Source organism: Esox lucius, chromosome 1 (genome assembly GCF_011004845.1).
Source record: "Esox lucius isolate fEsoLuc1 chromosome 1, fEsoLuc1.pri, whole genome shotgun sequence".
Classification (NCBI taxonomy): Eukaryota; Metazoa; Chordata; class Actinopteri; order Esociformes; family Esocidae; genus Esox; species Esox lucius.
The window spans coordinates 18,769,966-18,793,354 of NC_047569.1; the positions used below are offsets into that span (position 1 = coordinate 18,769,966).

General features: G+C 42.5%; 1 protein-coding gene across 5 annotated transcripts in view; it reads right to left on the reverse strand.

Annotated features, from left to right (window-relative positions):
• fli1 (Fli-1 proto-oncogene, ETS transcription factor) overlaps positions 1 to 23,389 on the reverse strand; it is a 39,935-nt gene that overhangs the window by 10,422 nt on the left and 6,124 nt on the right. For 2 of the 5 annotated variants that reach the window (XM_010893301.3, XM_010893300.3), the window contains exons 3-6: positions 17,356 to 17,567; positions 16,884 to 17,038; positions 14,113 to 14,316; positions 3,948 to 4,016 (exon numbers count right to left, since the gene is read on the reverse strand). In XM_010893301.3, the coding sequence (XP_010891603.1) occupies positions 3,948 to 4,016; positions 14,113 to 14,316; positions 16,884 to 17,038; positions 17,356 to 17,567 (640 nt within the window). The other 3 variants (XM_010893302.3, XM_010893303.3, XM_010893304.4) reach the window with 3 other exon arrangements.

Genomic DNA, 23,389 nt, shown 5'->3' on the forward strand with positions numbered 1-23,389 from the left:
CGTGCCTCAGTTTGAGAGGGACATAACTGATTGAATGAGGTCTGGGAACATGGATTGCCACCATAATATATTCCTTGACGTTCCTTGATTAAACAAAGGATATACAGTATTGTTTCTCCATCAGGGCATCAAGAGGACAGACAAAGAAGACATACTTTAATATAATGTCCAACTAATCTTACATTTAGCCAATATGATGTTCTAGTTTGCCATCGGGCCATTATAACTACTACAATATGTATAATGTTTGAATTCTTGTGACCACTGTTTTTATTCTGGGTCAAGTTGCGTGTGTTTGTGGTTTGTACCGCAACATGTACCGACTGCGACATTTGGAACATTACATACTTCTGTCTGGGGATGCAGACAGCAGTCAATAACCGTCTTGACACAACTAACATTACAACACCACACAATATGGCTCCCTTTGACTCATCAGTGAGCGCTACAACTGTTTGAGATCCAGGTTATGTCTGCACTAAACCTGATCCTATACTGCCCCCTTGTGGTCATAAATATATTTCCTGAACCATATAATATGAAAATAAAGCCCTTTCACGGATTGGGGTACCTAAATCAAATATAGAATAAATCATATTGCATGTCTGATTTAGTACTGTATACATTTCAACCCCTTCAATTCAATGCTGTAATAAGAAAAATCATGTTGCACTGTAGCTTTCTAGGAAACAACTTCACTAGAAAGTGTTTTAATGTCTCACACTTCATAACATGCAATGAAAATATTCTCACATATTATTTTATTTTGCTCATTCACTGGGGTTTGTGCTTTATAAAACCAGCCTCCTAAAAAGAATGCTCTTGATCTTCTCATTCAACTCTTAACACCAGAGTTGCCTCATTTGAGCCTGAATCTGAAAGAATTAAACAAAGAGCAGGGTTCTCCTTTGTCTCTCTTGGCAGCGCCTGGGGTAGGATGGAGGGAACTGAGTAAAGGGAAAAAGAAAGAGAGAGGGTGGAGAGAGAGAGGGGTAAAGAAGAGAGAAAGAGGGAGGAATAACAGTCGTCGGCCAGGGCTCAGCAGAGGCTGTCAGGTCCAATCTGCAGCGGGCTGGCGGGAAAGCCAAGGAGTAACGACTGGAGGAGAGTCCTGGGAGAGTTGTGTTTCCTGCCTGCCTTGCCTGCAGACAACCTCTCTTTGTTTTACTAGCCCCTTTTTCCCCTCTCCCGTGAAAAAACACAGAGGGGCTACTTCCTTCCAAGAGACGGGAAGGGTCACAAACAGAAAAGGGAGCAAGCAAGAGACAGAGACGGAGGGTGAGATGAAGAGAGGGGTTAGAAAACAAGAGACCCAGGCAGACAAAACACAAAGTTGGAATTTGAAAAGAAAACAATTGCGTTGTATCCCGCTACTGTTCGAGCGTAGGAGGTACTGTAGTAGGATGGAATAGGTTTGGCTCCCCCATATAGACTTATGACATGAGAGAGGGTCACCTTCCAGCAATAGACTCATTTTCAAGGTCACCACTCAACAGTGGGGAAGTTCCTATTCCTGATTTGATTAGGGTCAGTGTCAGACCAAAGGGGCAGGGGTGGAAACAGAACGCTAAGTGTGGCACCAGTTAGGAGAGCACAGTGTGCAGCCAGACAGATGGACTGGGAAAAACAACAAGAGTTCAGATGAGCACACAAGGACAGGAACACAGTCACGCAAACTATATACTGACACATAGACACAAAAAATTTAAGGAGCTTCTTTCTCTCCTTTTTCCAGGCCTTCTGTGAGTGGAGCCAGTTTCCACTCTGGACTGGGGTGTGGTGCAACACTTACTCCTCCTGGGAGAGTACAAACTAGCTAGTCAAAACAAGGGCTGAGCACCAGCGAGAGAGAAGTCTAGTCACTGACCGCTTTTAACCCACAGTTTCGGCCAAAATCCGACTCAGACAAAGCATGGGTTTTAATACAGGTGTTTTAAAAGCTGTATGTACTACAAAGGACAATAGCTATATGAGGAAAAGGCTGCTGCAAGGTTTTAGCAAACACATTGGGTGGGTTGAGTTTTAGAATATCTGGAGATAGCGTCCAAGACAGATGACTGTTTGTTTCCAATGTGATCCACTCACATATTGCATACACAATTTAGTTACAGTTGCAATCTGGTTTACTTGGCCCATAACGCCCGTGCACCTGCACTCAGTGCAAACTAGAGCCTGGTGCAAGGAGGAATGACACCATCAAGTAATATAAATGGAGGACAAATCTAAGTTATAATTTTTTTGAAAAAACCTACAGGAGTCTAGATTTGGGGAAACAGTGGGTCATGACCCCCCAATATTACAGACAGGTCCATTTGACCTGGAAAAGAGGGACTTCCCATCTCAGTGACCCTGGCAGTGCAAAGGCACATTATTCAAGGTGTCTCCAAAAAGGATCTTATAGAGAGAACTATCTGGAAAAAGAAACTGATCAGATCACAAAGAAGGAAATAAGCCTCATCACGTAAACCAAAACATAGCTTGCAAACCTTCATGTTAAAAGAGTGAGCAGCACTCTAGGAATGCCAGAAAGCCTAGTGTTTAGAACATTTGGCGAGCTACCAGAAATCTACTAAGTGACAAAATGAAAAATCTTGTGATTTGTGATTACAAGGCACTTACCCAAAATTGCTCCTGTAAGTTTCTCTGGATAAGATCCTCTGCTAAATGTCGAAAATGTACAATGCTGTGTACTGTAACAGCTGGCTTACCAATTCACAAAAATGATAATGGTTTTTGTCTTTACCCTAGCTTGGTTTTTGATGTTTTTTTTTCTCTTTCCTTATATTAAAAATGCTTGGACCCAGCCCATCTATATTTTTTTTGTTTATTTTATTTCTTCTAAAATAGAATTTTTTAACAAAAATATGGGAAATAAAGATACATTCCTATTTGCATTGCAGCTGAATCGCCTGCACTATAGCTGCACCATAAAAACGTCATTATTTAAACATCATTTCTCCCTGAGTCTCACAAACTCTTGAATGAAGAGAATGAAGAGATTACAGCCTTCAAACTCCCTTACATTCTCTGGTGGTCTTTGCTTACCCTCGTGTATAGTTTGGCCCTAAATTGCAGTGACTGGTTTAGTAAAGCCTGTATTACTCTCCCATACGCAAGATTTACCTGACAACAACTGTGTCTCTGCCTGTACCATGGCCTGAACCCGGGTCCACGTTTCTCTATGGCAGTCATACTGAGACCGCAGTGTGTTATGGGGCTGGCAAGCAGATCAAATTGTGTGCACTATTGTTTTGTGTAATTGTTCACTTGTAAAAACACTATAACATTAGAATTAATACATATAAACATTAACAATATTACGTCTTGTGAGATGACTAGAAGAGAGGTTGTAAAGCAGCTTGAAAAATTGCAAGATCAAGACAGAAAATGCAGAGGAAGACACAAAACACTCTCTGCATCTGATGAACAGTTCTTTAAGTTCACTTCCTTGAGGGACAGACAGAAATCCAGTGATGTGATTGCATCTTGCCCAGTGATATGGGACCAAAGTACAGAAAAAAGTGACTTGAAAAGAAGCCTTCAATAGAAAGGCCCATGTTAGACTGATAAGCAAAATAATTCCTTCCAGCTTGATAATGACTTAAAAACCCTCTGTAAAGACAACTTAGACCTACCTGGAATGTAATACAGCAGATGGAAAACTCACAATATTTATTTTATCAATCTCAGAGCCCTGACCTAAAAATTATTAAAGATGTGCAGGATCACTTGGATAGGGGAAATAACATCAACAAAAAAGACAAAAAATACAAGTGTTATGCCAAATAACAAATTGCTTTTTTGTCTCCATTCTTCTTTCCACTAATCTCTCTCTCTCTCTCTCTCCTAGCATCTTACTGGCTCTTGTCAGTGCTGGTAACCCAGTCTCCTATAAAACACCTCAGATATAGAAAACAGTTGCCCATATTAAGATTATGCTGTCCTACCTTCTTTGGCAGCCAGGCGAGGAGATGGGTCCGCGTGAGATGGAGTATTGTAAGATAATGATGAGCTACCTGCAACAATTCAGATGAACACAACATCATAACTCAAAGCCTACACTTTGTGTACATAAGGCAAGATTAGTAAAACAAAAATACTGGCTTATACAGTATGTTATGTTCTACACTGAACACAATTATAAACGCAACACTATTGTTGTTGCCCCCATTTATCATGAGCTGAACTCAAAGATCTAAGACTTTCTCTATGTACACAAAAGGCTGATTTCTCTAAAATATTGTTCACAAATCTGTCTAAATCTTTGTTAGAGAGCACTTCTCCTTTGCCGAGATAATCCATCCACCTCACAGGTGTGGCATATCAAGATACTTATTAGACAGCATGATTATTGCACAGGTGTGCCTTAGGCTGGCCACAATAAAAGGCCACTCTAAAATGTGCAGTTCCATCACACAGAACAATGCTACAGATGTCGCAAGTTTTGAGGGAGCGTGTAATTGGCATGCTGACTGCAGGAATGTCCAACAGAGCTGTTGCCCGTGAATTGAATGTTAATTTCTCTACCATAAGCTGTCTCCAAAGGCGTCTCAGAGAATTTGGCAGTACATCACAACCGCAGACCACGTGTAACCACACCACCCCAGGACCTCCACATCCAGCATCTTCACCTTCAAGATCGTCTGAGACCAGCCACCCGGACAGCTGCTGCAACAATCGGTTTGCATAACTAAAGAATTCCTGCACAAACTGTCAGAAACCGTCTCAGGGAAGCTCATCTGCATGCTCGTCATCCTCATCAGGGTCACGACCTGACTGCCCGACTTGAGTGGGCAAATGCTCACATTCGATGGCGTCTGGCACTTTGGAGAGGTGTTCTCTTCACGGATGAATCCCGGTTTTCACTGTACTGGCAGACGGCAGTATGGCGTCATGTGGTTGAGCGGTTTGCTGATGTCAGCGTTGTGGATTGAGTGGCCCATGGTGGCGGTGGCGTTATGGTATGGACAGGCGTGTGTTATGGACAACGAACACAGGTGCATTTTATTGATGGCATTTTGAATGCACAGAGATACCATGACGAGATCCTGGAACCCTAAGTTGTGCCATTCATCCACGACCATCATCTCATGTTGCAGCATGATAATGCACAGCCTCATGTTGCAAGGATCTGTACACAATTCCTGGAAGCTTAAAACATCCCAGTTCTTGCATGGCCAGCACACTCACTGCGAAGGAGAAGTGTTGCACTGCGTGAGGCAAATGGCGGTCACACCAGATACTAACTGGTTTTCGGACCCCCCCAATACAGTGAACCTGCACATTTTAGAGTGGACTTTTATTGTGGCCAGCCTAAGGCACACCTGTGCAATAATCATGCAGTCAATTCAGCATCTGGTTATGCCACACCTGTGAGGTGGAAGGATAATCTCGGCAAAGGAGAAGAACTCACAAACACAGATTTAGACAGATTTGTGAACAATACTTGAGAGAAATTGTACTTTTGTGTACATAGAGAAAGTCTTAGATCTTAGAGTTCAGCTCATGATGAATGGGTGCAAAAAGTGTTGCGTTTATAATTTTTTTCAGTGTATATTTCAGTTAATGACTTTAAATTATTTTTAATTATAAAACATGTTTTGGGGAGGCTCTGTATTCCAGCACTTTGAATATGCCAATATACAATGACTATGGTGTCATAGTGCATACTGTCAGCTTTACTTTAGCTGTGTTTTGATCATATTGGATTAACTATTCAGAATCTACACCATGTTTCCCAGTCATTAAACCCATGCTAGGGTTTTAAAAGTATTATAACAATTGACTTGACAGCTGTTTGGTATTAGGCAGGTGTGTTTGATTCCATTGTTTGTGCACAAGAGAGCAGTCCAATGTCTAGGCTTTGCATTTGGAATATGTTGCTGCAGTCTGACAACATGAGGACTATAGAAGTGTCAATGAGAGTTAAGCTAGCCATCATGAGGCAAATATATCATGGTGTAATGAAGACCACTATAGTGGATGACCGAAAAATACTTTCTATGGTGTAGAAAAGCAGATAAGAAAACTCTCCAGGAATTAGGCATAGATGTTTGAAAGACTACCATACGAAGAAAGCTATTGCAGCAGAACTTCAGAGGGTACACCACAATGTGTTAGAAAGCCTCAAGAATGGAAAAGCCAGAAGAGAGAAACAGTTACATAAAAGTCTTTAGGTCACTGTAAAATATTTCTAAAAACAGCTAAAACAAACATAAACCTGTGCAGGAGTGATAGAAAGAGAAAAGTGTGAAGAAAGAAAACTTTCCAGGACGCAAAGTATAACAGTTTGCATGTGAAACATCCATATACCCCAGAATATAATAATAATAATTATGAACCGGAAAGAAACAGTGAACTGCTGAAACCCTAATAATTATTATCTTATTGACTACTTATAATAAATGTATGTGAAAGTAATAGACATTATAGAATGTTATTTGAACGGAGGTTTTCTATACCACAATGGAGCAACACCACAATGGAGCCTCAAATAAAAAAAATGATTGAAGACCAGAATTTCCATTAGTTTGAGAGGCGTCTTAAAAGTATACCTCGAAGCTGCCCATGGTATATGATAAAAAATGTATTGATTTCTACCACATAAAGAATTGACAAAGAAATATATGTATAGGTAATCCTTAATACACTGAGTCAACAAAGCCACCAGATACCTTTGGATATTAAATAGTATGTCCATAGACTAAGACTATGAATAATATCAAGATGGCCAGCTATCCATTTCATATTTATGTGGCAGAACTGTTGTCCGCATTCCTGTGCTTACACAGGCACCCTGGGCGGCACCAAAACACACTGTTAATTTTAACTTCCCCAAGGCATGAATCACAGTTGAAAACAGACCAAAAATGTGCTGGGAAAACAGCAGCAGTCCCTACTACACATGGAGTGTAAGAATTAAGAAAGACTACAACTATATGGAGAAGTTGGTTAGGAAGGACCTCTAGAAACTCTTCTGAATGGGCAGGAGAAGATGGAGAGATGAATACCAGAATAGGCAACTGCACTTACTTTGGAGGGTGGTAGGGGCCGAGGAGGCCCACACAACTTTTTTGGGGGTTGGGGGGTGGCATAGGAGGGTGTTGGGGGCCTACACACATTTTCTAACCCCCTACCACACCCCGCTTCTCCCCCCGACCACGCGACCCCCAAGGCTCTTGGGCCTGAGGCCTGTGGCCTGTGAACAGGGGAGGCATTGTGTAAGGCAGGTTCCCAGCACAGCAATCAAACACAGATCCCCATACACAAATAATTCAACACTCACAGTGTAAGCGCACAGAGCAGGCACCACACGACCCATCCTCAGAGGGTGGGGGAGGGAGAGGAGTAGAGTGAGACAGAGAGAGAGAGAGGCAAGAGGATAGGGTTAACCATCCCCTACCGCGTCCCTAATGGGGGCCGCCCCAGACAGAAAACCATGAACAGATCCAACATAAAACGCTGAGACTGCTATTCAGATGCCGTCCGAGAGAATGAGGGAATGAAAATGTTAAACACCAACTCACACGTTGGACGAGAAAGGCTTTTCATCACTGCCTATTTATTTGGATGCGCTCTTTCTCCTCGACAAACAAACAGATCCCAGTAGTCTGATGTTTAGCCTCCTCCAGCACACATCTGCCCGGAGTATGTCCTTCTATTACATAACACCTTCAACAGCACTCTTTTCTCTTTCTTTTCTATGAATGAGGACTCTTTAAAAACACCCCCACCGTCCTCAGTCAAACGCTGTAATAGGTCAGATGGTTAGACGTCACTGACCTTTGTCGAGGCCAGGCCTGTTCTTGATCCAGCTAGACCACATTATCCACTCCAACATGTATACCCTTCTCTCATTCTGAAACCCTCCAGGCTCAGATCTCATACTCCCACACAAATGTACCTTCCCTCATTCATCAACCCTGCCATTTACACCCCATACCCCAAACCTATACCATTCTCTCCATCAACAACTCAGGGGCAAACACCACAGCCTCTTAAAGTAGATCTAGGAGATTCCAGTCATTAAAGTGACTTTAGCCCAGTTCCCTGACCAGACCCGCCGAAGGTGCTGCATAATAGTTCCTAACAGCTAACAGCAGCAGCAGGCAGCCAGGTCTCTGATACCCTCCACTGCAGTGCTAATCTGCCAATAAAAAGAACCAACGCAAGGGGAATTCCATAAAAAACCCAAAAAAGAAAAAGAGAGAAAGAGCTGGTGAGAGAGAAAACTCCAGGCGTTTTCTGTCTGCTGCCCTCAGTGCCCAGATGGTTATGGTCTGCATAAGCTATTGAGGGCTTGAGTGTCCCCAGTCTGGAGTAGAGTGGCCTAACAGCAGCAGTGGGATCAGGAGCAGAGTGGCCCAGACTTATCACGTTCTCCTCCACCCCCTGGAAACCCATCCAGCCACAGTCAGCCACAGCCACTCAGAGCCGACCAGACAGGGGGCAGGGGACTGGGGACAGCTGGGAAAGACCTCCATGCCGCTATTCTCCTATGGCTCTCAAACACGACCCCTTCAAGCCCTTCGCATTCATTCCAGGGAAAGTGACGGTGATTTCCGTCTCTTCCCCGTTTCTCCTGTCGGCGTCGGAGGATACAGCCTGTCTTTGTTGGAGTTTTCACTTTGCAGTGCACGGTTTATTCCAGCACATGTGGCATCAAACCCGACCTACGTCGGTGCGATAAAGCAAACAGTCTGCAGTGCCTCCTTGACAGACTAATTTGAACAAATTCTCAAATTGCGCCCCAAATTGAAAGCACGTTGGAGAGCGGGCAGCCGTCACTTATAACAGTCTCAGTAAGTGACCAACTATGGGGCCAAAATAATGCACAGACAACCACCTTCATTACTATTTGCAGCTGTAGACAGAGATTCAGATATGTGCAAAATGCATAGCTGGCATGTGCATTTATATGATATTCCTCCTTGTGAATGGCTACGTCTTAGCAGGCTGACATGTGCTGTTACTGTTAGCAAACAGCCGCCGGGAGGGAAAATGTCCCTGCCCTGCTCAAGTCTACAGTGAACAAGCTTAATGACACTGAAGAATGTTAATCAGAGTTTCAATAAACAGACCCCAAAGCAACACACATGATGTACACAGATGTGTATGAAATTATTGCAGCTTGCCATGGACGGACTGTCGTCGGGTTGGGAGAATGGAGACGGGGAGGGGGTGAATCGGTGGGAGGTAATTGCTAAATACTTCCAAGGCCTGTGTCTTCCTCTTCCCTTACTTGTGTCTGTGTGATCTGAGTTTGAGCCAAAAACCCCAATCCCACTATTGCACTCCTCGTAAGGGGACCTCAGAAGGACTGCATTCTGGACAAGGTTAGCTCCCTGTCTGTGATTGTGTTTGTTTGTGCTGCCGGGGGGGGAAGAGATTGGCTTCAGTTTCAAATCTGCGGCCTAGAGGTCAGGACAAACCCTGGAAGCTACCCTCTCTCTTTCAGCGTTGTGCCTTTACTAACACAGCTCCTACCACCTCAACCCCAAAGCTCACCGCCCTGTGTCAATACACTGTACGCTCTAACACCACTCATTTCTCATTGCCACTGGTCAGCCAGGCATGGGACGAAGAGAACATTTGTCTCCTGACTTGGGAAAGAGTCCAAAGCAATTTCAATGGCCGGGGTGGAGGATTCAAAAACCTCTATTCTGTTTCCAAAACACACAACAACTAAATCTAAAGAATCGTGCTGGGAAGAGCCACAGCGCATCAAAGCATAAGCTAGGCTAAGTCCTGCGGCAACCGTTCCTAATGAAAACTGTTCTGTGGAGAGGTAGAAGGCCTCGCGGCTGTCAGACACAGCACTTCTCGTTCGTGCTACATTGCAACACAATGGAGCAGTCATACTTATGGCAGCCATCCTCAGTTTCTGCGCCCAGACAACATGCACAGCACAGAGAAAACTGTTGACACCCTTAAAGTCTAACCTTTCCATTACATTACAGCATGACCCATTACAATTTTTACTAGAAAGTTTTAAATTAGTCCCTAAACCATTAAGGGCTCCACCCCAGCTGCGTGTCATGACGTTTCGCAGCCGTCGCTGCTATTTTTTCCCATGTGCTGCAAACAGCACAGCCAAACTTCCATACATAGGAACATGTCCATGTCCAAATTTACCAGTTTGCTGAGAATTAATTTTACGGATGGCCATTCACCAGATCCATTAAATGCAATGTCTGTCTGTAAACCCTGAACAACACAGCACAGCGTAGAATGGCACACATTCCAGAAGTCCTGAATGCGATGCCAGATGCTGCCTTTTCTCCTAACGTCTTGCTTATAGACGGCATTCACATGCTGATGGAGAGAAAAGTTTTCCTTACTGCCATGTCCCACTGCCAAAACATGGGAGACCATAATGTACAAGGCCTACCAATGAATCAGCCTAGCTGCCTTCATTGTAAATTAGAATTTAACTTCCCATGCTACGCTGAACACATAGGCCTAGCATGCTCACATGATTTCTGAGGCACTGCACCTGGGCTTCATCTTACTGTGGCCTATGGGGAATGAAGCATTCTTAAGTGGAAGGAGGGCCGGTTACAGTCCAGAGATTATGGTTATCTACCAGGAAATAACCCTAAAGTCCACATTGGCTGCAATGTGTAAAAGACGGCATGGCGTCCATTGTGGAGAAATGGGGTCCAGGTTTCCACTAAGGCTATATCAGTGCCCGTATACTGTACTATTTTGACTAGGGTGTCAGAACAGAGTGAGTAATGTTATTCCCTTTTGATTGGCGTCCTGACCCTTAGTTTACCTTAGAAATGAAATCTAAACACTCACATTCATTAACAGAAAATTAAAAACAACAATACAAAAACAATCCAGCTTATTTTTTGTCAAACGTTTTGTAACAATATAGTATTCAAACATGTCTCATTTCCAAATGGGGCTCTCTGGTACCTTTATGACAGATTTTATAAATAGAGATTGATAGTTCATAACTTTATAACTCATGAATCATATTTCTGTATCAATATGGGCTTTTGAAAATGTGATACACCAAAAATGACAAAAAAGGTAAATATAAAAACCCACTTAAATGTAAAATTAAAGTAACAAAGTAACAAAACAGTCAAATATCAGGCATATGAATTTCCCTATAGGTACCAAAACATCTAATTTGGGGTTATTCTGCAAAACAATCCATTAATAAGGGGCACAGTAGCCAAACAAAGCACCTACACGTGAAGTGATGCCCAGCTCAGTACTTATATCACTCACAGACAACACTTTGAATAGAGTCCATCATGCCACTGGAATGAGTCCACCAATACACCCCCTTGCAGATTCTCTGCCGAGAAACATGATTGTTTGATGGGGTGGAAGGGGTTGGTATATCCCCTGGTTCCCCTTTGGTACTAGACAGCTAAATAGCCTCTGGCTTTCAGGTATTTCTGAACTTGTCCTTGAAATCATAAACAACATTAAAACTGGCATGGGGTGGTCCAGGGTCCAAGCTACTGCCTCTGTTACACATGTACTGCTTGTCTCCCCTATCCTTCCGAACTTTCATTCAATAAAGCATGCAGATTATCAGGAAAAAACTAGAATAATGTAAAATAAGGAAACACAGTTTGGCCAAAGCCAGGACAGGAAGCCAGAACAGGAAAGGCAAACTGAAAACTGGATGCTCTACTGCTTCTGTCATAGGCCAACAAACTGATGTGTAACTGCCCAGGTGAATCTTGTGCAAAGTCAATGACAAGCAATTGTTGAAACAGTATCTCACAAAAGTGAGTACATCCTTCACATTTTTGTAAATATTTGATTATATCTTTTCATGTGATAACACTGAAGAAATTACACTTTGCTACAATGTAAAGTAGGGAGTGTACAGCTTGTATAACGGTGTTAATTTGCTGTCCCCTCAAAATAACACAACACACAGCCATTAATGTCTAAAACGCTGGTGACAAAAGTGAGTACACCCCTAAGTGAAAATGTCCAAATTGGGCCCAAAGTGTCAACATTTTGTGTGGCCACCATTATTTTCCAGCACTGCCTTAACCCTCTTGTGCATGGAATTCACCAGAGCTTCACAGGTTGCCACTGGAATCCTCTTCCACTCCTTCATGACGACATCACGGTGCTGGTGGATGTTAGAGACCTTGCGCTCCTCCACCTTCCGTTTGAGGATGCCCCACAGATGCTCAATAGGGTTTAGGTCTGGAGACATGCTTGGCCAGTCCATCACCTCAGCTTCTTTAGCAAGGCAGTGGTCGACTTGGAGGTGTGTTTGGGGTCGTTATCATGTTGGAATACTGGCCTGCATCCCAGTCTCCGAAGGGAGGGGATCATGCTCTGCTTCAGTATGTCACAGTACATGTTGGCATTCATGGTTCCCTCAATGAACTGTAGGTCCCCAGTGCCGGCAGCACTCATGCAGCCCCAGACCATGACACTACCACCACCATGCTTGACTGTAAACAAGACACACTTGACTTTGCACTCCTCACCTGGATGCCACCACACACGCTTGAAACCATCTGAACCAAATACGTTTATCTTGGTCTCATCAGACCACAGGACATGGTTCCAGTAATTAATGTCCTTAGTCTGCTTGTCTTCAGCAAACTGTTTGCGGGCTTTCTTGTGCATCATCTTTAGAAGAGGCTTCCTTCTGGGACGACAGCATTGCAGACCAATTTGATGCAGTGTGCGGCGTATGGTCTGAGCACTGACAGGCTGACCCTCCACCCCTTCAACCTCTGCAGCAATGCTGGCAGCACTCATACGTCTATTTCCCAAAGACAACCTCTGGATATGATGCTGAGCACGTGCACTCAACTTCTTTAGTCGACCTGTTCTGAGTGGAACTTGTCCTGTTAAACCGCTGAGAGTTCTTTGCCATGAGGTTCCATGTTAAACTTCCAGTGACCAGTATGAAGGAGTGTGAGAGCGATAACACCAAATTGAACACACCTGCTCCCCATTCACACCTGAGACCTTGTAACACCAACGAGTCACATGAAAATGGTTAATTGGGCCCAATTTGGACGTTTTCACTTAGGGGTGTACTCACTTTTGTTGCCAGCGGTTTAGACATTAATGACTGTGTTATTTTGAGGGGACAGCAAATTTACACTGTTATACAAGCTGTACATTGTAGCAAAGTGTAATTTCTTCAGTGTTGTCTGAAGAAATTATATCAAATATATATAAATATATATTTTATTATAGATATAATCAAATATCTGCAAAAATGTAAGGGGTGTACTCACTTTTGTGAGATACTGTATATGATAAAGAAAACGAAAATGGGCTAACACACACCCAGCTTGGAAGCCTTTAATGTCTTGTTCAGCTTTTACACTTTCCTGGGACACACTCAACAAAAAACAACAGAAGCTTCATTGTGACTGACTTCCACAACAAAGCCTGGTGAGACCTGCCCAAGTGAACTTTTAAGTTGACAGCAAGAAAACTGGTGGTGTAGCAAGTAAAACATATCGGAAAGTGTCATGCATTTCATTCAGTGTAATGAAGAGTTCAGGGCTAAATGTGGTTTGGGACAGCCCATGATTTTACCACCAGATAAAAAGATTATGATATTTTGATATTAATAAAAATCTTTTATAAAAGCTTTTAAATATATCTATAAAAATATGCTATAAATATAGTAGTAGCATAAGGGTTAATGTTGAATTAATTAATTCAGAATATTCTTAATATTTAAGAGCATACAATTAGGACTGTATTGACACCAATGTTGTCTCCATCAGTATGGTTTCTATATGAGAATTGCCAGATGCCAAAAAATTTATTGTGGGCTGTGATGGCGTGGAATGGCCCAGGGGTGATGCACTGAAACATAGCTTGTGAAATTGCTGTACTATTTAAATCTTAATGCTTTATAAAAAAAAAAAACACAGATCTCACACAGATGGCAGAAGAAGGCTTGAAGTATGTTTCAATGTGGGACTGCAATACAAACTGGCTAATGGAAAAGACAGAGAATGTTTTGTTGTCAACTTGCAGGCAAAAACAACTTATTTCTAAATTGGAAATGAAAAGGTTACTGAGCCTCCACTAAGCATCAATGAATAATTAGTGACATGGATCAATTCTCAAATGGCTGCCAGAACTTACTTTCCCTGAGGTAATTGAGATGAGAGAGCAGGACTTCAGCGTTGTACATGGTTGTGAGTCGTAGGAAGTCATCCTTATTCATCTTGCACAGCTCCTTGCCATCTGTGTTCTGGAACATGGTTGTGTCCATCTCCAGCAGACCATACTCCTTGATGGCCCACTCCAGCCACTGGCGGACATGATCCTGAGACCATAGTAATGGGTCTGGTATAAAACAAAGTAAAAGGGGTGTGTATAGCAAAGGGCCAATCAACTCTTCAGTGATTGACATTGCAATTAAAGTTTAGGTCACAGTAATTTTTGCAGTTATTTACAAATCACATGTCTGTACTGTGATGGTGAGAGACACAGGGAATGGACACAGCAGAGACATAGGTTTAATGGGTGTGATGGGTGCGCGGCCTCCATGGAAGCCAATCAGAGTGGCCCACAATAAGTACAATAAAAATCTATTATGAATTTAGTTGTTTTTGCTATATACTATTAGCTATGGTAGATTAAACTTGTTTAAATTAATTTCAGAATGGTATTAAAAGTCAATACTATAGGCCTATATATTTGGCATGGGAAATTGCAAAACCGGGGGTGGGGAGCTGTCACCCGAACAGGTTAGAAAGCTGAATTCTGCACCTGGGACACAGATTAGATGTTAAATGCCCTGGAGGGATTTCATACAAAAACTAATCAGTAATAAAAATAAAAAAAATAAAAAATGCAAACCACTGGGGATGGTGAAGCACCTTTATGTCATTGAGGAGCCCAGCGCTCTGCTTTGGGATACCAGGACCTTTCTCCTTATTTTGTCCAGTGAATCTTTCATCGCAGGGCTTCACACACTTCTTGTTCACTACCCAGAGCTGCTCTTCCAGGGCCCTTTTATCTATCCCCTTACATGGCTTGATTGGAGGCAAGTGTGCCTCATAAAGGGGATGAAGCTGAGCTGCATTCAAGGGTCCCATTTTGCAGCTCTGAGCCAGGTAATGCCAGATTCCCCCCAAAGCATCGGACCACATTCCACAGGCTTCTGGACTCAGGCAGGTGTTGGGCTACTTGGCCAGGTCAGGGAACTTGGTCTAACTTCAGACGAAGACACCAGGATGCTGGTCCCTTCAACAGACACGGCTGGGTCTATGTGCATTTCTACAGGCGCTGCTGGGCCAGTTGGCACCTCCATTGGTGGTGTGGCCTGGTGGTGCACTGCAGTCCAATGGGGCTTCATGCCCATGATTCTCCAGCTCCTGGCTGATGCGTGTCAAGAAGATGAAGACCTCCGCCTGCCGGGCTACGAGCTTCGACTACGTCACCCAAAAACATGAATACATGAACGGGAAAACTCAATAACCCCACACAGCCACTCGGGCTACGTCTGCATCCTCCACCAGTTTTATAGAGAAAGACACAGGGACGGACACGGGTAAGGTGTTTAGGGAACGGACACAGGTAAGGTGTTTAGGGAACGGACATGGGTAAGGTGTTTAGGGAACGGACACAGGTAAGGTGTTTAGGGAACGGACACGGGTAAGGTGTTTAGGGAACGGACACGGGTAAGGTGTTTAGGGAACGGACACGGGTAAGGTGTTTAGGGAACGGACACGGGTAAGGTGTTTAGGGAACGGACACGGGTAAGGTGTTTAGGGAACGGACACGGGTAAGGTGTTTAGGGAACGGACACGGGTAAGGTGTTTAGGGAACGGACACGGGTAAGGTGTTTAGGGAACGGACACGGGTAAGGTGTTTAGAGAACGGACACGGGTAAGGTGTTTAGGGAACGGACACGGGTAAGGTGTTTAGGGAACGGACACGGGTAAGGTGTTTAGGGAACGGACACGGGTAAGGTGTTTAGGGAACGGACACGGGTAAGGTGTTTAGGGAACGGACATGGGTAAAGTGTTTAGGGAACGGACACGGGTAAGGTGTTTAGGGAACGGACACAGGTAAGGTGTTTAGGGAACGGACACGGGTAAGGTGTTTAGGGAATGGACATGGGTAAAGTGTTTAGGGAACGGACACGGGTAAGGTGTTTAGGGAACGGACACGGGTAAGTTGTTTAGGGAACGGACACGGGTATGGTGTTTAGGGAACGGACATGGGTAAGGTGTTTAGGGAACGGACATGGGTAAAGTGTTTAGGGAACGGACACGGGTAAGGTGTTTAGAGAATGGACACGGGTAAGGTGTTTAGGGAACGGACACGGGTAAGGTGTTTAGGGAACGGACATGGGTAAGGTGTTTAGGGTCCTAGAAGGTGATTACTGACAAACACAGTGGTTGCGGGGGGAAAACCTGAATGCAAACTGCTGGGAATGGTAAGGCAGCTTTGTATCAGTGTCGGCCTCACGGCCATGGTCCCAGAGGAGTGGCCGTGGGGGACCTTGCTTTCTTACTTTCTTTTTTACTACAACTCCATTGCAGGGTAGTGACGCATCCTGATTAGTGCAACCTAGCGTCAGACGCCTCCTGGGTTTGGGCATGGTCCCATGAGTAACCTCAAGTTACACTAACAAAAGCATCAAAGCCGCTTACCTGCCAAATAAACCCAGAAGTAATGAAACAATGCAGGCCAATACGATGGCAAATGCATGCCAATTGAGACAACGTATATAGGCCATCCTTCAGTATTATACATTAGAGGTATCCATTATCACTTGTGGAGGTAGCAGAAACTTTTCACCAATAAATGACATGAGAATAATGCAATACACATGCTATCATGGGATTGATGTTCATTATAAATGAATACTAGTTGATTTGTTATATAGAAGTCATTGTTACCTGCAGGGACAATTACTCTCCTCTCATTGGTGGTCATGTTGGGGGGCGGAGCATTCTTCTCATCCATGTAGCTTCCGTAACTCAACTGAGATGTGTCGTTGCCCCCCACCAGTTTATTGCATTTAACCCCCACACTGCAGTCCACTGGGGACTCTCTGCAGGATAAACAGGCAACACAGTGTCAGTGTCCAGGAGAGAAAACTAATTATGTTGGCCATAAGCATGTTACAAAGTGCGGTGAAGGTAAATCAATTGACCCAACCACAGATAAATAGCTCAACAGGGCTAACCGAGCAGTGTGTAATTACAAAGGTTTAGTTGCAGGTAAGCGGCAGATGAAAAACCCTGCATTCTGGAAGTGCCATATCAAAAACAAATGATATACTGTGCACAGGAGTTTGTTATGATCAATTATACGATTTTGAATCCAAACACTGAGAGACAAAATCTAAATTCCAACTACCGCATGTACCTGGATCCATTGATGTGGTCATACTCTCTCTTGACGCTGACTCGAACTGGCTGGTTAATCCACTCTTGCTGCGGCAGTAACGGGTTGATTTTGTGGGGCTGGACGTAGTCCTGTGTGCCGGATGCAGTCATGTCTGTCTTGGGTAGAGGGGCGGCAGCAGCGTAGGGAGGCTCGAACAGGGACTGGTCTTCACTCACCACTGACAGTGCCTCCTGCAGGCCAAGGGTGTCACATGTTACAGCAGAGCCTCTTGCAGAGATGAAGAGATTTTCTGTGAAAAATTCCCAGCCCTTGAAATCCCTAAACTCATCGGTCTGGCCAAACATATCTACAAACGCTTCTTCAATTCAATTATTCTGCATTTGACTCCCTTTATGACTTCTTGGATGGAAACACATCGTGTCCATTCTCAGGCCAGAACAGGGTCTTAGGTCGGGCTACAGCCAGACACGTGGATAAAGACTGAAGTGATGCGAATTATAGAGCAGTAGAAGGAGTAGGTTTTGAGTCATCAGGCAAAGATAACCTATGATGTCATAACTTCAATGTCTCACTTGTTGTAGCCACATTCTATTTACAGTTATTATGTACTGTTGTGTGTCATATCACAATCTGGTATCTTAAGTGGTTTGTGTATACAGCGATTCGGCCTATGTAGCAACTGCAGCTTCCTGTTGATGTTACCAAGACTTCAAACATGCCTACAATACACTATACTCAGTCTACTACTACATGCAAGCTCTCGTTTTGTATCTTCTTGCACAGCGAAGGAACAGCAACTTAAGATTTAACAGAAGCAGCGAGGGGGTCATTTCTACATTGACCCTAGAGCAGTAGCTCAGCTGGAGCAATGTACGTTTATTAAAGAAAACAAACGGCTCCACTGGAACACTCCTCTGTCTGTGTCTGTGTTCCATCTCAAGCCGTGTAACTGATGCATGGAATAAATATCAGACATATCATTTTTAGCAATGGTAAGACATGGACTGATGGGTATACATTATCTACTATTTCAATAATCCATAGCCTGTAGAATAATCAGAAAAGAGGTTTCTGTGAGATATACAGCCATATAGACTGTTGCAGTCTACTAGCTATATCCATTGTAAACCCCTTGGTTAATTGTGAATAAAGAAACTCGTGAGATTTTCCTCAACTCAGTCAATGACACATTTTAGTGGGACAAAACACAAGCAATAGGAAAAAAGCTAACTTTGGACAAAAGTAATTACAGTTAAGTCATTTCAACAATGCCGCTCACATCTGATGCACATCTGAATCTGATGTCAGAATTTAGACAGAGATATTTGGAATCCTGAGGGATTAAAAACATTTCCATAGATAACATCTAAGTGAATACACATGTATCATTACCACTAAGTTGATCTCCTGTTAAACTACAAGTTGTTTTGATGGTATGTAATTCATTTTGATGGTATGTACCATCCAAATGAATTCAGACTGTTCATTAAATAACAAATCTGGCTATAAAAAGCTAGCATGATCTTGTGAGTTCACATTCTGTTTCACCGAATGGATCAGGACTGTACAAGTCTAACAAAAGGCTAGTACAGAGCTATTTTAAAATTAGCCCTACAATAACACTAAGGTGGATAGGTGCAGTAGTTTTCCCTGTGGAGTGGAGGTGCAATGACACATGCCATGGCCAGTCGGTTGTTTGAAGCTTGTTTAATCATTTCCTGAGACGACAGTGATTTCTAGAATCCACTGTTAATCAGAAGATGACACATAATGTAGTACATTCTCTTAAGGTACTTTCCTACAAACGTATGCATATTAAAAGGTATACAATCACTAATGTAAACTAATATAGATACTAAAATGTAAAGCAAACAGTGAGTCCATCTGGACAAGAGTGTCTGCTAAATTACTAAACTGTAATTGTGCAATTAATTCACTAACACTGTTAAACTATTGACTTGATACATATTTACTAACACCGGTGTGCATCTGGGAAGTGCCCAAGATTCAACACTGCCCCAGGTGCGGATATTCATTGGGAGGGCACTGCAGATTATACTGAAACAGCACCTGATATGAATGATTTCATCAGTCAAACCAGTATAGCTGAACACTGAACAACTATGTGCCCTATCTGAATGGTCCACACAGCAGCTAGCCTGGGCTGAGGATGATAAATAGAGAGCAGTGAGGGAATGTCTCAATGTCTCCTGATAAGGGTGGCTCAGCTATTATGGCTGTTGCCTTCATATATACACTGACATATCAGCCCAAGCCATGTAATTCATGACTGGCAAGTGGCTTGCGCCTATCAAGATTCCCAAAGGTTTTAAAAATAATATGAGTATACGCTTTTCCAAACAGACAGTGTAACACACCAGGCTAAGTCTGTGTTATACAGGGGTTTTCAGGGTCAATGTAGAACATACACATGGGGGTAAGGCTGGGACAGCTACATTTGATCTCCATTCGGTCTCTTCTGAGCATCTTTTGCCAAGCATTTTTTTCCCATGAAGGATATAAAAAGGTTTGAAAAAGAATGACACAGCAGGTTTGATTTTCTATCAATAATGTAATGTAATTATCAATAATATAGTAAGCCATATGATGCCATGGGTGAATTAATTAAACTCATCAGAACCTATCAACGGCCTGGCAGCAAATGGACCACACTGACATCTTTTTAACAGATCCCTGCCACTTCCAGACTGCACACATTTATTTTGGCCACCTATCAGATCCGTGCGATTCAGGGGGCATTCCTTTCCTTTGTTTAAGGAGGAAAGGGAAACCTGTCAGGAAACCAGATTGTGTATAGCAGGAAGCTCTCATGTGCAAACCCCTCCCCACCCCCATTGATGATTAAGTCTACTGTTAGCAGTCAATCAAAAACACAACAGAAATATAGTTCTGATACATTTATAGTGATAGCCATTATTGTTGTTAAATTATTATAATTACATTTTAATTTAGCAGAATATAAGCAATAGTCTAAGGCCAACATGTTTCTCTTTTGCATGACTGGATATATATAATCCCAAAGAAGTAATTGGAGAATGATTCAATCAAATTAATCAACTAACATTTGACTGTACCGTCAAAGGTTAGGCTGTTCCAAGAGTTACACCACACCCAGCCCCCACTTAAACCCACAACCCCTGCTTCATACAAAATCCACAAAAACACACTAGCTGAACAATAATTACCTATTATCATTGTACAGTTAGTTAGGAGCAGAATAACTAAGACCATCGACATGTCTTCTCAAACTAAAACACAATATAGCGGTGAGAAATGAAGCGACCTAACAATGTAACATCTGTATAACCATTCATCTGGAATTTTAATTCCGGAGTCGTGCTGACAGGATCGCGCGTTAATACCCGCACCTCATAACCATAATATGCAGTCTCCCTATTCTGAAGGTTAGTTGTATTAAACAGAAGTATCGTTACAATAATCATCTAGTATAATCTATGTACACATTTTGGATATAAAGTTGTAAGAAAATTACGTGAAGGAGACAAGCTGTTTTCTGATTCTTTCTTACTTACATTTTGGACACTGACAAGGCTACTACTAAACATGCCAAGTGTTCAGCACTCACATCACAACCTAGAATGAGTGCATCAAAGGTTTACGCACGGACGGTATGTTTACTTGCTTGTATAGAAAACCTACACCATCCAAACATCATCATAACCGTTTTAAACCATGAACTGTGAGAGGATTCGCAGGCACCGTGCCATAATTGCGCAGCTACATCTTTGACACATACTTACAATGGAAAGCATGCACATGTATTGGTAGCCTACAGCCTATATTGTCTAGCCAATTTTGCTCAAACCATTAAAAACAGCTATTTCAACTGTAACCTATACATACTATTTTGGTAAATAAGTATACACTTTTTAGTGAATAAAATAAGTATGTTGTTAATTCATGAGGATATATGTGCTCCTTCATACAGTGAAAGCATATCCGGACGAAACGTTCAGCATACAACCTAAGTTTCTTTTCATTTTCTGTCGTTTCCTAGCAAAGAAAAGGAACTTCAGAAAAACGGAAAAGGAAAGGAAATCGCTTTACCGCTTTCGGAGTAAAGTAAAAAGCAGTTCATTGACCAACATGGTAATGCTGACCAACATAGCAACCAATGCTAAAGGAATACGCAACTTCGAAAATCAAAGCTCTTACAAAGTCGTACACCCTGTTCTCCACCCATACCTTAATAGTTCCGTCCATTTTGCGCAATTTTCTGCGGACCCCAACAATATTCCAATCATGACACGCTCCTGAATTAATTCCAACCCCCGATATGTCGCGGATAGAGAAACAGTTAACCGGATGGTTTTTTTCTCTCAATTTGGGAAGTGAAGTCACCGCTTTTGAGAAGGAAGCTGTTTGTGTCACTGAAGCCCTGCCTTCGTTGCAGCTCCGAAAAGCAGGATACTTGTCCCAAAGAGATAAGCAGGGAAAACAATTGCGTGTTGCCTCCGCTCTTAATGTTTTTACTCGGAAATGTGCAATAATTGTTATGCTTAGACCTATGTCTTAGAACTATATGTACATTTTTATCCAAACGAGACAGACTGGCAAGCGAGTTGGTTTGAATAATTCTGTTAATGTTTTATATGGCCCTATGTTGCCATTTAAGTTAGGATTCAAGCTGGTATAACCTTCTGACGAAAATGCCTGCAATCAAAATTCACATTTTATTGTAGCCTAAAGCATCCCTTGCTCTAAATATCGTATGGGTTATCCACTTTTCTACTGCGAATGCATGGCAGATGCTGTATATAAAATAGCTTCACTTTCAAAGCACACAGATGTTTCCTTAGAGAGCGCTGATGAAATGAATTGTAATCCTAAGATGAATACGAATATAAGCCACTATCTGTGGCCAATCGGATTGTTGAGATCTACTCTTTGAAGATCTACCTCAGTGAAGATTTCCTGAAACACCATGATAAAATCCGAGCACCGAGCGCCTCAGACCGTTAATATCAAGATATGCCCTACACGTGTGCATCTGCTATCCAACACAGGAGGGAGTGTTTATGGATTGTAGCCTATATTTCGAAATATCAAACTTGGAATGAAAAGACCCCCCCATCCCCCATGTGAATATGTTTGGAATTAATTTATGTGTCAATGTTTGTCATTAATGTAAATGCTATTAATGTAAAAGTGCTACTCGACCTGTATTACTAATATATTTCTCTCCTAATGAAGTCATGAACAATAATATCGAGTCCCGAACCCCTACAATTTGCTAGCCATAGAACTAGTTGTTAACATGACCAGAACATTAGGGCCCTGACTACAAGAGTGGCCAGGAGTGGACAAACGGAGTCTGCGCCCTTGCGACGGGCGGTCTGGTCTGTCTGCTTTCGACATGGGGGCTGTTGCTGGAGAGGTCCCCTTGAGACAACCACATCTGGATCCTGCTCAAGGGTCAAGGCTTCTCCTGCCTGAGGCCAGATCGGCCGCATATAATTAAAGGAGACACCTTGTTTAGTGGCCGTTACTTTTTTCTTATTAAACATTCCACTGTTTTGATTTTGAAGCTGTTAGTTTAATTGAAGCTATGTAGGCTATTGTATTTCGGTCAGTTTGGAAAAGGAAATCTTGCCCTAATAATGTCAAGGTATAGACTATTATTTATTATAATAATAAATTGTAATATTATTATTATTGCTATTCTTATTATTTATGACTTTGATGATTATTCATAATTTAAGATGTAGGCTATCATGCATTTGATGTATGACTTATTTTTGTAGATTACATCAAAGTTACATCCACTTTAAATAGAGGGCAACTCTATGGCTTTGCTTTTTGGAAAATAGTATGTAATAGCTTATGGGACATTATAGTCCCTTTCCCTGTATCTATGCTTTACATCCTGGAGAATACAAACAAAATTGTGAACCAAATGTTAATTCTGGTATAATCTGACAAAAACCACAACCAAGCTCAAAATGTACTTTCAGTAGATAATATCGAGATAATTTTGAACATAGGTCGCAGCATCTATGCAAAAGTGTAG